Raw genomic sequence first — 13,716 nt, forward strand, 5'->3', positions numbered from 1 at the left:
CCTACACTATAAATATGGGTTATTAGAGATGAAAAGTCTTGATCACACTTTCCAACTCTCTCTAGCCTCTTTCTCTCAATTGTTTTTTTAAGACCAAAGTTTTCTCCAAGAAACTCATCAAGTTTTGCTTGACTTGCATGGGTTTTAAGGTTGTTCAATCCCAAATCTCATTCTACTTAGTTGAAGCTTCAAACAATAAGGGAATGCTTGGAATAAAGATTTTGGACAACAATATATTTATTGTGTATAAGCCTTAGAAGTTCCACAAGTTTGGAGACTCAAGTTTCTCAATACAAAGGTTGTATCTCTCTAACCCTAATCTTGTATTTTGTTATTCTATTATGTTTTCATTGTTGGTATTGATGATTAAATGTATCTAAGGTCATATTATCATTTAATCATTTAGTTTCTTATATTCAAGATTAACATTCATATCATGAACATGTTTATTTGATTATCAAGATTAACATTCATATCATTATACCATCTCATTATATTCAAGATTAACATTCATATCATTATATTCAAGATTAACATTTATATCATCATACCATCTCATGATATGATCATGATATGAATGTTAATCTTGAACATGCTTATTTGATTATCAAGAATTGCATTCATACTTTGAATTTGGATCTTGATTAACATCTAGGGTTTGGAATATTGTATCATTTCTATTATTAATTGTTAATTTGCATAGAGTAAAACCATATTGTTATCCAAATTTTCCACCTATGACACGTAGCAGGGCTGAACGGGTCCACGGGCCCTCAGAATAAGTCCGGGCCCAACCTGGGCCTAGTGAATAATTAATAAGGACACCCTGACGGCCCAACCATACTAAGCCCGGTGACGGGCAAGTAGTGTAAGCATAGTAAGGGAGCCAGAACTATGGTGCAGGCCCGCATCATCTCCCTGACCACCCTCAATCTACATCCTCTAGGATAAAAATTGTGATGGCAGACAATTCATTCCAGGAGACAGATCCCATCAAGTGGGATCCAGGAGAAGACGCTGTCAACAAGATATCCACCTTGGTAAATGGACCTGGGTCTTGGTGAATGAACCCGGACTTAGGTAAACGATCCTGGATATTGGTAAATGAATCCGGATCATATACCCAGATAGTACTAGCCTAGTCTTCCTTGATGCTGACGTGTCCCCGAGAAATCTGGAGGTTGGTCTCCTTAATTAACTAACTTGCAGAATGGGGTACGCACGGAACATACACTGTTCCTAGGAAATAAGTACTGCCACTACTCTGACAGATCTTGTCCCCACGATCCTCTTAGTTACACCAAATAACCCTTTCCACAACATTTAAGTATAACTCTTTTAAAAAAGTGTTATCCTAAACCCATAAAATTTTGGCTGGACATAAAAAAAATGGCGCACAAATACTTGGCGGCAAATGAAATAATTGTGCCAAATATTGTATTATTTCACTTGTTATTCTCAATTTCTAAATCTACATATCTCATTCTCTCTCTTAACTGTCTGTCTCCCTCACATCTGTCTAAATCTACATATCTCATTCTCTCCCTCACATCTATCTAAACCTAGCATAAATCTCCTTACCCAAACCCCAAATTTTCCTGAACCTCCGAGACCTCTCTGAGAAAAATTTCCAAACTTTCCGAGAGGAAATTCTCCAAATTTCCCAGAAATTTCCCCACAGCCTCAAACTCCTAGCTCTCCCTACCTCTCACCGAAACCCCAAAATTCTAGTCCTCTACTAATAATCTTTATCCTGTGCCGTTTCGGTCTGCTTCTGAGCTCGGTGGTGGTGGTGGTGGTGGTCCCTTTGACTTGCTCCGTCGATCGAATCCTTCCAGTGATGAATTCCTGATGAATAGGACTGTCCTCACTGGTAGTTCTACTAACCGTCTGGTGGTTGGCCGCCACGGGATCCGAATCAGACCTTGGCCGCATATGAATCCGACTGAGGTCATGAAGGTGCACCAGATTATTGACACGGTTCAGAGGGAGCAAAGGCGTCAATTTGGAGTCAAGAATCCTAGAACCATCATTGTGGTGACTCCCACTTATGTGAGGACGTTCCAGGCCCTTCACATGATCGGTATGATGCACTCGCTGATGCTGGTGCCGTACGAAGTCGTTTGGATCATGGTGGAGGCTGGTGGAGCTAGCAATGAGACCGATTCGATCCTCGCCAAGTCGGGACTCTGAACCATTCATGTTGGATTTGAGCAGCGAATGCCAAATTCTTGGGAGGGTCGTCATCGATTGGAGGCTTGGATGAGGCTTTGTGCATTGAGGTGAGTTCATGGTACTTTTGCTCAGCTCATTTGTTGATTTTAGCGTTTATGTTAGTTTTGTTTCCAAAATTGAGCTACATTTATGATACTTGATCTAGAAAGTCTGAGAAATTTACCAATTGAAGTAACCAAGATGAACTCTTTAACATTTAGGTTACTAAGTAGTGTGTAAATTATAATTGATCCATTCGTGTTGTATGATCCACAGTCTCTTTATTTATCTCGCCAAATCCCCAAACCCTCTCCTCCTCTCACTCAACGTTACCTATTTCTCACCGCTTCTCTCTTTCTCTCACTGCCTCTTTCTCTTTCACATGAAATCCCCAGGTATGTGTAATCTTTTTCTTGGTTACCTTTCTCTCTCTCTCACTCAGGGTATCTCCGGTTTTTGTCCCTCTCTCAGCTACTATAAGCTTTTTTTTTTAATATCCATTTTTGTATTTATGGGGTATTTTTATGCTCCAGTCTCACTGTTGTGCTCTTAATTTGTGTTTTTTTTTTCGGTCTCACTTCATTACAATTATGGTTGGAAAAAGTTGATTTAGGACTTGATTTAAACTTTCAAAAAAGGAGAAAGATCTCTAGAAACTGAATAAGAAGGTATATTCTTTTAAGATATTCTGTTTGTTATTTCAAATATTATGCTTGATCTATATACATGTATGTGTTATATATATGTGTGTAAATTTCTTTATTAATTTTCTGTGCATTGTATACGCTTATGTTTACTTGTTTTTAATATGATTTATTATAATGTGTGTATACATGTGAAATAAAGAATAAAAACAGGAGCATCTCTCTTGTTCAATTTGGGCCTTCCTTGCACGATTGGGTGTTGGTCAATTAGGGTTGATATTTGAGGTGTTGAATGCAGCCGTGAGGTGTGAGTTTTTAGACTGGAGTGACTATATTTGTACTTTAGGTCCTGGTTATATAGATTATCACCATTTTTATAGATTCGCACATATAACCATTTCTTTGCTCTTTTCTTCTTTCAATTGAGGTACACGTCTTCTCTTCTCCACTCTGTTTAAGTGTGTAGTGGTATATTTGTAGAAGCTCTCTTTCCATGTGTGAGTTAAACGACATCTTGGAATGTTAACTTTGCTTGATTTTTTAACTATGTCAATATATACATAAAGGGTCTCCAATTCAGCAACTACTTTAGCACACTTTTGAATGATTATGTTGGCCTATACTTATTTAGCACACTTATCATCATATATGTGAACGTATCACAATTTTTTATATCAGCTGATTCTAAATCATTTACTACTCAATGGACATTGCTCTTGCCAACCTATGATGTACTACAACCAAGGTGAAGAATTAACTCTTCCAAACTATCATTATACTTGATTCTCAAGTCTTAAGTTACAATTTCCACATATTTCTGGAGTAGGTATTCTTTACTTGATTCAGCGGGAAATCCATGGTAGATTGCTGGTGTCCTTGTTCAAAATTCTCATGCTTTTGATAACTCATTCCCATGAAAACAGTCTTTAATTAATGTATAGTAAGTTCATCCTTTAATAGACTTGCTAAAGAATTCAAAACAGTACATAGGTACAGGTTACATCCAACTACTTTTTAATTCTTTCAATTCATCTTCAAATGTGAACAAGTAATTTTACTTGCTTTTGTCATGTTCTTCTTTATTCTAATTTTTGTGTATATATAAATAAATTTGCAAGGTGATTCTATACTCTCTATTCTCTATTCACACCTTTCTTTCCTCACTTATTTTGTTCTTACTTTGATACAAGTTTAGGTTCATATTTTAAATTATTTGAATATGGTAGTTTTAATTAATAATAGCCCTTAAGATTTGGGCTGTGTTCGTTTTTGTGTTTGTGTGAGTTTTTGGATTTTTCATTAATTTTACTGTAAAATTATTTATTTTACAGCAATTTTATAGTCTAATTATTGATTATGAGCTCTCTTTTTGTTGTTTGGTTTGTTAGTACTGATACTTTACAAGGATGATTGACCTAGCTGCTGATTATTGTCCATGATTCATTCTATAATTAAGACAGAAAGTATGCTTTTTAGTTTGGAAAATTACAAGAGATGAACATCCATACTCTAATTTTAGTCTTACAAGAGATGTGTTATATGTTATTTTCATTATAAATTCTATCTTATGTTGTTTATCCTTGTATAATACAGATGCTAAAGAAGCTAAGCAAACAATTACGTGGTGAGGATTGGAATTGGAACAACTTAAACACATTATGTTTGGCAATAGGGTCTATATTTGGTTCGAAGATGGAATAATAGGTACATTTTTTTAGCTTACCTTATAAATATTATTTCTACTCATTTTTTGTTTGTTATCAATGTTTATACTTTCTGATTCAACTATAAATAGTAACATGTCTTGTAAAATTGAATATGCAGTATAGAAAAGGTGGAAAGGATTTGGACTAAAAGCTTCTGCAGCAATACCTACTAGGTTGTGTGTTTTGCTTTAATGGGCATTGGCAGCTCATTTCATGCTCAAGAAACTGTTGTGAGTGGGCAGAGGTAGGTTTTCTTGCCTTATATCTATTGTCCTTTGCTTCTTTGAAAAAGTTCTGGGTTAGTTTTGGAATGTTTGTTTGTATTGAGGTTCAAGGTAGTGTAAGGTAACTGTGGTCTATGTTACTCTTGAACTAATGGTCAATGCCCCACAAGTGTATGATAAAATGACCAAAGAAACTGTATATACATTATGAGCTTGGACAGATAGAATATGTTGTATGAGCCCTTTGGTTTAATGAAGTATTCAAGATAGTTTTAGAGGGTGAGCTATATATTTCTAGGCTAATAATATAAGTCTTGAGACAGAGAAAAGGTAGAGGAGATAGAAAAGATGCATAGTCTCAGTGAACAATATACGTTTTAAAATAGTAGTTAACAATGTTGCTTTGTTTAATTTTTATTTCGTAGAAAAAAATTAAAGCTCCCATGATCAAGGATATGATTCAAATCCTTTTGTCTCTTAGTCTAATTGCTCTGTTTTTATGGTAATCAATTAGTTCCTAAAATACACATTATCTAAAACATACCTTTGTTATTTGGAATAGAGTAAAGGAGATTCATTATTTTGAGCTTTTCTTTTCAAGTCTACTTGATTTAGTAATGGGTGAACATGATTTAGCTCTGAGCCTTCTATTGCTAATCCCACGGTTTTCTTCTCATCTTCAAGTTCAGTTAATATAAAAAAGAAACTCCTACATTTGGTCTTGCAATTCTGTTGAGATTTAGGAATTTTCCTTGTCTTTAACAAGTCCTGGTTGATTTGGTTGGGTGCACAGACAAAAGCAGTATGGGTGTTCTTTGCCTAGAGTTCTCTCTTTTTTTTTTCTTTTTTCTTTTTTGAGAGAGAGAGATGAAGACAGATTTGAAAATGAAGAAGGAAAAAAATGAGAGCAATGAAAATTTTGTGGGATTTCAGATAATTTTTAAACAAAACAAACATAAATGCCCAAAGCTTTTTTAATCCAAAGTGTTTTTTTTAATCCAAAGCATGTTTGTGAGTATGCTAAAAATAGTGGTATTTTCTAGTTCAGTGGATTGGGACAATAATAACGTCAACGATTACAATGCTTAGTCTATTCTAGTAGTAGTTGTTTCTCTGTCATTTCCTGTGTTTTTTAGTTTATGAATTGTAGTTTGTGTTGTTGGTTTCTAGTGCATGTGTTCTAGTAATTTGTAAGTTGTCTTTTTTAATGTACATAATAAAGAAGCCTCTACATTTCTCAAACAAACAAAAATAAAATAAAAGAAGCCACTACACGTACATTATTTAATTTGCATATAATATATATTTTTTGTTGATTCAATTATTCTCTGTAGTTAATTTTTATAAAGTCTCACCACATTAATTAAAAAGTTGATTAATTATGTACTCAATTATTACAATTGTCCTGCTGCTCTAATTATGTACTCAATTGTTTGAGCATCAAGTAATTAAATTTTAAATACAGTAGCTAATAAGTAAGTAGTTGTTCTAGTTAACTTCTTAACAAAATTCTACGTTTTTTATTGGATAATTTTGGTACCTATTACACCTCCAAAAAAACTCACACATCACAGAAGGAAGTATCAGTTTCATTTTTTATTCAAAATAAATGAACTAATTAGAAACAAAATAACAAAAAGTCACTGGGAAGGGAAAGTCACTAAGAAACTTCATATAAACAATTTTATAGTTCTCCAACAAAGCATGGATATTTTATAATTTGAGACTAACTTGGTTTGCTTTTAACTACAAGAAAGTCTACTTTCCATAGCACAGTAAAATAACTCTATTAAAAATGTATTATTGTATTCATTTTTGGTTGCTTTTGCTGATTTACTTCAAGTCACATTTTGCCTAATATTTTCTCTTATATTTTTGCTCTTATTCATATATAGTCGATTTAAGATGATGCTTATCAACAAATGGCTTATTTAGTATAAAATAAAAGTGCATTAGTGGTACTTTTGGATTTCCTTATAGTTGAAATTTCTTCGATGCAAGTATGCATCAGTTGTGAGTGCTATGAATGAGTTGAAGTATGTTTCTCTTCGAAAACCACCTAAAAGAAATGTTAGAAATGAAATCACCTGCAAAAGTTCAGTTGTTTAATCATTTGGATATATTAATTCCTTGCAAGATGAGTTACAAGACATGATTTTGAAACTCTAAACCAGAACTTAAACCTCTTAATGTTCCAATGTGGTTTGGTATATGAATGGTCCATTGAATTAAAGCATTTAATCTTCTTACCAATGCCCCTATCTCCCTTTTGAATTTAGATGTGTGAAAAGTATTCAATTAGTTTGTCTTGACATGGTAATCATTGTTTTAAGTTCTACATTGGCACTCTTATGGATGGCTTTTATATATTTTTTTCTTTTTGATTTTGTGTTCTTGCTTGACAGTCTCTGTAAATGAAATTTCATTCTGCAGAAAAAGTGACTGATAAATTATATTTTGATTCTCCTTTCAACAAAATAGCTTAACTCAAAACTGTACAAGTTACAAAACTTAAATTTTTTGAAAGAAAGGCCAATCAATAGTTAAAAAATGGTCTTACCTTTACTTAGCATGGCTGCTGAAATTAGCTTGACTTAGCATAATGAATACTGTAATGACTACTGTAATGCATGTTGGTGAATTGGATTGCTTACTTATTTATAATGGTTATATTTGATAATGGTTGAAGTGTGTCTATGAGTTTGATTTGTTATTTTGTATTGGAATGAAAGATAATTAAAAAGTGGGGATCTATTTTTGAACCTTGTTTGCTTCAATATACTAATTGCTTACAAATGAGTAAGTTTACAGGGCACTACTCTTTTCATTCCCTTGTAGAGAAATGTAATTAAAGTAGTCTTGTTGTAAATAAATGACATCAGGGAAGAAAGAAAAGAGTATGATGTCAGACCATGAGAAAGCTTGCGGAGATAAGATTACTCGATTGGAGGAGTCTCTGAAAAAGGAAAACTCAAGTATATACTAAATTACTAATCATAAACTTCAGGTTTTCTGAGCTCAAGCCATTTGGGTCTCTTTCTGCCAGTTCTAATTAGCATTCCTATTTGGATTCAGGACGACAAAGCTTTTATCATTTCGAGGAAAACTTTGGGTTCCCTTTTGAGAATGCCTCGGATGATGATTTCCCACCTGATGATTAAAGCTTTGCTTTAGTGTTGGCATCTCAGAGAAAAGGCAAAACTAACCACTCTTTCAACCTGATTCAAGATATGTCCTTTAATATCTTCCTTATTACACTGTCTCTAGATAGTAAGAAAAACTTAAATTGTCCATAGTTAATTTCCATTAACAATTCTCGATAGTCAATATTGAATATTCAAATGTTTTCTGCTCTACACAAACTAATAGAGCTCAGCAATAGATCTTATTATGTAAGACCAACTTTATGTGTAGGAATCTTTGGCTGAACACCATAACTACAAACCAACTATGATTACCGCTTTGCCTTTACAGTCTTTTCATGTAACCGTTATATGCGATAGATGATGAATATGATGATAATTGCTCTAGAAAAGTTTCCCTTTCCTGTTTTGATGTGGCTTTAAATACAAATATTCTTGATACTGTCTCTAATGGTTCCTTGAGGTAAGGCCTTTAGTTTGATTTGCCAAGTTTAATATAGTTCTACACATCAGAGGTCAATATTTTAAAGACTGGTTGTTCTTTACAGGCCAGTCTGATTTTCTTTCTTTTTAAAAAAAATCTATTTTAGGTGCTTAAACTGATTAAAAAAGGTATCGCGTTGACATCATACGCTGGAAAGCTGGTTGGGGTCATCTAGGACATGTTACTTCTGATTCTTCAATCCATAGTGCTCTTTTTCGGATTGTTTGCAAGACTTCACAAGCATTGGAGGTCTGAATGCTCTGATTCTGTTTGGTCAGAATTTTCTATTTAATTTTTTTTCTTCACTGATTTGAGCATTTTTCTTCCTATAATATTTTTCTTCTTTTGTCTTGTTTTTTTCCATTTATATTGCAGAAACTTCATGTTCGCCGTCTCTTTGATGTCACAGAAATTGAAGGTTTATCACTTGCTATATCATCTGTTTTGGATATTCTATACAATGTGCTTGCCAAATTTCCTAAGGCACATTGTCCATTAAACAGATGGCTACTTTTTTATTCTTGGCCCAAGTTGGAATTAGTAACATAGATGTTGGCAATTCTTAGTGCTATGGTTATTATATGTAGTTAAATCTGAACATTGTTCTCATAGCAAAAATATTTTATACCCAGAAATCCCATAGACCTGCTTAGCGAGCCCAAGTTCGAAACTGGGGTTCCCCCCTAACATTACAATATTTAGGGTGTGGGAAACTATAACAGTTGCTATGAGAAGTGCTTGTGCGGGGACTACCTCAGGCCTTCTGGAGGCAAACTACATGCAAACTTTGAGTGCTACTCCTTTTGAGGATTGCAAATTATTAACCTTCTTTGCTGCAAAGACGAGTAATTATATTATGATCTTTTGACTAACTATTTTTTGGGCCAGAATTCAAAATTTTTGTTTGTCTAAAGCTGCAAAATATGCCTTTGTTAATAGAATTCTCTCTTTATGATTTTTGTTGATTCTGTGATTAGTACTTTTTAATTACAAGAGATGATGTTCTGTTATTTAAAATTTTCAGGATACATCTTCCAGCCTCCCCATCTTTCTTCAATCAGTTTTGTCATCTGCAACAAAACCAATATCTATAGTTGCTGTTGTTGTCTCCTTGGTATCTTATTTTCGCATTCCTGCAAGGATTCTCTCGATGCTTGAACTGAAAACCTTTTTCATATTATGTTGTTTCCTCTTATTTGAGGGGAACTTCTCTGCCTGTTATGCATTCAACAACAACACTTAAAGATTCTTTTGCTTTGTTGGTGTTCTTTTTCCTTTTTGGTCTTCTGATTTTCTCAGTTTAGACTCACACATTCGTTCATCACCAACATTTTGTGGATTGTGCATGTAAATTGTATATGTGTATACGTATATATTAATATATATTAAAGCACACTATTCAGTAATGGTAGATACAAAAAGAAGGGGCAGTCCCTAAATTCTTTGGTTGAGGAAACCCAAAGAGACACGATGAAGTGATTTCTTCCACAGAAAACATTTATATTGGACCTTGGCATATCTTTAGTGTGTATCTATTTTTTTGGTATCAATCATGGCTTTTAATACTAATGAAACTCATAGTTTCATATCATAAGTAAACTTCATTGTTTGATATTGACGGGATGGATACAGCATAGTTTTACTTGCATTTGTTTCGTCATGCTTGACTTCAATTGGTGTATCCCCATGCTAAAACGTGAAAGTCTATTCATGTAAAATGGATCTAATTATAGATTTACTATGGCATTAAGTGCAAGGTTTCCATCATTATTAATGAGAAATTGTGCTGAGCACACAGCCTGGGACAAACTTGTCTGTATCCTTTATATGCTTTGGACCCCTTTTATTGTTTAATGGTTGTATGTAGACTGGCTATTCCTATATTGTTGGAAATCTTTACTATATTTTACTAAGGAGTTTTAACTTATCCATGCAGGCCATACAGATTGGCGCCACTAAAGTACTGTCAATGCTGTTGATGACAGCAGATTTCTTGCCACCATATTTTTCTGCAAGCGGCTTTTGTCTAGATGATAAACAGGTTTAGCATGTTTGAGTTAATGCATTTTCTTTCCTGATCTTTAATTTTTTTATTTGAACAACTAACCCATTTTTTCTCATTTAAGATATTTTAATTAATACACCGTCTAGGTTGCTGATTTGAAATATTCTGTAAGCTTTATTCTACTAGAGCAATCTGAAGAAAATGAAGACTTTTTTGTTGTTACCGTCAATCTTTTCACTGCTGCTGCTCGTTATCAGGTGTGCTACTTTTTGACATTTGTATATTTTTTCTAGTGCCAATAAGTGTATCACTCTTAGGTAATTTTCCGTTGTTTCATTTTGGGATTTCTCATTAACTGTTTATATTGAACTTTGTGTTCTATACAGCCTGCTTTTTTTATTGCTGTATTTGCCACCAAAGAGTTTATGGACGTCCAACCAAGTAATGCTGGTGATGGGAAGCTGCCAGCAATTGAGGTTTCCTCTGGGCCAGTAGAGTCTAAAAGTTCAAGCCTTGTAGATGCAGTACTTTGTTATGTTGTAAATTCTGACAGTCATATCAATAAGAATATTTTGTGTTGAAAGTAGTAACTTTTAACTATGTTGAATATTTAAGAATCCTTGATTACTTAAAGAACATTTTGCTGTTGATGATAGTGTTGAATGTTTTAAACTAATTTGTAGATTGTTAATACAATGTTGAATGTTCTTACTTTTTGTTATTTGAAAATCAAGCTCATTTGATGATACTAGTATATATTAGAAAACTAATTTTAATTATATAAACAAAATTAAAATATAATAGAATAAATTAGTGTTATATAAATAAAATATATAATGAGAATTTAAACATATCTAAATATAACAATAATACGAAAATTGTGTTATAATATCTATTACAATAACTCTTTTTATGCAAAGAATTGTGTTATGCAAACTTCATTATATAACACAAATAATGTGTTATACTAAAGTGTAGTATAACACAAAAAAAGTGTTATATAATCGACTATAAATAACATAATTAAATACTTATCTATATATTAAAATAACACAGAAAGTGTGTTATCGTTGACAGTATAATAACACATCTGTATAACAATGATAAAGTGTTATGTAAAGTACCTTGATCTACGATAACATAGTCGGTCTTAGCACACCAAAAAGTGTTATGGTATGTTTTGATAACACATTTTTGGTGTTATTAAAAGCATTTTTTCTTGTAGTGGTAGCCCATGCGAATCAATCCATGTTAACGAACAAATGGTAGTTGTAAGGCTTGACCACGCCTAAGCTGACTCAATGGGCCCAGATTAACAACATCTAATTATGTTACACTCTTTGTCTTATGGCTCTGTTAGCGAGAAAATTGTAATTACATCCTTATTGGGCCCAGATTAGTCTGGTCCAAGCTACTTGACTACCTATAAATAGGGTCAGTTGTGCACTGTAGCGAGGATCCTAGATTTTCTCATGTAAGCAAAACACTACTGAACTTGCAGAAAACCTCCATTGTCAAAACTCTCTAAAGCCTAATACTAGTAACTTGTGGACTAAGGCTCATTAACACCCCAACCACATAAAAGGTGTGATTGTTCATCTCTTATCCTTTCTTACCAGCTCTTATTTTATAATATATTTATAGTTTCCGAAAAACTCGGTAAACATATTGGTGCTTTCATTGAGAGCTGAAGAAAGCTTGAATCAACCTTGATCATCTGCAAAAATGGTGAACACCGGGCATACCGTGTTTGATCCTACTCATCGGCAACAACACTACAATGGAGAACCATTGCCCAGTCAACCACTGACCAACCAAAGGACATGCCTTATCAAAGGCCTCTGCCCCGACGACTCCCAGAATTTCGGGGAAGGGGGTAAGTATGAGGAAGGCTATTACGAGGAAGATGAAGGGGAGTACGAGGATCATGAGGCCGAGAACCCCTTGATCCCGACGAGAAGGATGTGTGTAATGACCCAAATTTCTCAATAAGGTTTAGGACTTTGATTAGGAGGTCAGGAGTGCCATAATTGATTTATTCTACAATTAAATGATAATATGCATGTGGTAGGTGTATTAAATATCCATGTGAACCCATTTCTGATTAATTGGTTGATTTTCATATTTTGGCCATTTTGGGCATATTTGGCATATATGTGGTATGTGTGTGGTGCTTCATTATTATTTGGTTATGCTAGGGTTACTCAGCACGAGACGATCCTAGGAGGTAAGCTAGTGGGAAAGTCACAACAGGATTTATACTTGACTCGGAGTGAGTCAAGGGATATTGGGTAATGAGAATAAATATTTGATGATAAATTGGGAGTTATTAAGACCAGAGGGAAATTCTGGGAGTTTTGACTATTTTACCCCCGGGGGCATTTTCGGGACCCCGAGCATTAAGATTTGTTTGAGGCTACTTAAGCTTGAAGTAACTTGTTAAGAAATAAAAAGAACATTCAGAACGTTCTCTCTCCTTCAAAGTTCCATTTTCGACACCCAGTCACATTTTCGAAGGAAACTTGAGTTCTAGGACACAGATTCAAGCGAGGATCGAGGCATAACGATTCTAGGGAAGATTAGAAGCTTATTAGCCAGAGGATTTAGTTGGGAAACGTCATAATCGAAGGTAATCCAAGTTTTAAGTTCTAAGTTTTTAAGCTTGAATTGCATTTTGTGTTTTGATGAGTTTTTTATTTAATTGAAGCTTGGGTTTTGTTGGTTTTGGATCATGGGAATGTTTGAGAACTTTGATTTTGGGATTTGGGGATATTTGGGTAGGTTTTTGGAAGGTTAAAATGTTAAAAATGAGGTTTTTGGGCTGGTTCATGGTTGGGCCGCGGCCCTGTTCTAGGGCGCTGTGGCCCAGGCTTGAAGAAGGAGGTGGCGCTTAAGGGAAAAAGTTTCCATATTTGATTTTTAGTCGTGGGAACTTAACTCTAAGGGCCTGGGATTGATCCTACTACCCAGTTGAGTAGGATTCGATGTCCTGAAGGCTTGGGTTGGGTTTGGAAGTATTTATTTACTCATTTTGATGAGGTTTTATATTATGGTTGTGACTAGGTTATCGCTAGGGGATTGGAATTAGGATCGTGCTTGTGGCTCGTTTATTGGTAACATGTGCTTGGACCAAAGGTAAGAAAACTGCACCTAGTATGTGATGCATAAGATACATGAGATTAGGGCATGGCATGGATGTTGAAATTAAGATTGATCAGAGCTCGAATCTCTGTATTTGTGCATGATTATAATTATGCTTCTGATTATTGATTAAGCATGCTAAATGCCTTATGTCT

At 34.3% G+C, this 13,716-nt stretch overlaps 1 protein-coding gene across 7 annotated transcripts; it reads left to right on the forward strand.

Annotated features, from left to right (window-relative positions):
• The first annotated feature begins 1,498 nt into the window (after positions 1–1,498).
• On the forward strand, positions 1,499–11,114 carry LOC133809570 (uncharacterized). 7 transcript variants are annotated; one of them, XM_062245961.1, is made up of 11 exons: positions 1,500–2,282; positions 4,452–4,562; positions 4,683–4,808; positions 7,671–7,763; positions 7,864–8,058; positions 8,522–8,664; positions 8,791–8,833; positions 9,440–9,529; positions 10,352–10,456; positions 10,567–10,677; positions 10,807–11,112. In XM_062245961.1, exons 6-11 carry the CDS (start codon positions 8,594–8,596, stop codon positions 10,999–11,001), a joined length of 615 nt encoding a protein of 204 aa, XP_062101945.1. In that variant the 5' UTR covers positions 1,500–2,282; positions 4,452–4,562; positions 4,683–4,808; positions 7,671–7,763; positions 7,864–8,058; positions 8,522–8,593; the 3' UTR covers positions 11,002–11,112. The 7 variants fall into 7 exon arrangements, with proteins under 7 accessions (XP_062101949.1, XP_062101945.1, XP_062101944.1 ...); XM_062245960.1 differs by having other exon boundaries at positions 7,864–7,983; XM_062245962.1 differs by having other exon boundaries at positions 1,500–2,293; positions 7,864–8,664; positions 10,807–11,111.
• Positions 11,115–13,716: the final 2,602 nt, after the last annotated feature.

Source organism: Humulus lupulus, chromosome 1, assembly GCF_963169125.1.
Source record: "Humulus lupulus chromosome 1, drHumLupu1.1, whole genome shotgun sequence".
In the NCBI taxonomy this organism is placed as follows: Eukaryota; Viridiplantae; Streptophyta; class Magnoliopsida; order Rosales; family Cannabaceae; genus Humulus; species Humulus lupulus.

Bases quoted from the DNA above. Each gene is read 5' to 3' on its own strand.
- LOC133809570 (XM_062245961.1), top strand. From the start codon at position 8,594: ATGTTACTTCTGATTCTTCAATCCATAGTGCTCTTTTTCGGATTGTTT. The intron at 9,530-10,351 runs GTATCTTATTTT...TTATCCATGCAG, and splicing joins TTGCTGTTGTTGTCTCCTTG to GCCATACAGATTGGCGCCAC. The intron at 10,678-10,806 runs GTGTGCTACTTT...TGTTCTATACAG, and splicing joins CTGCTGCTGCTCGTTATCAG to CCTGCTTTTTTTATTGCTGT.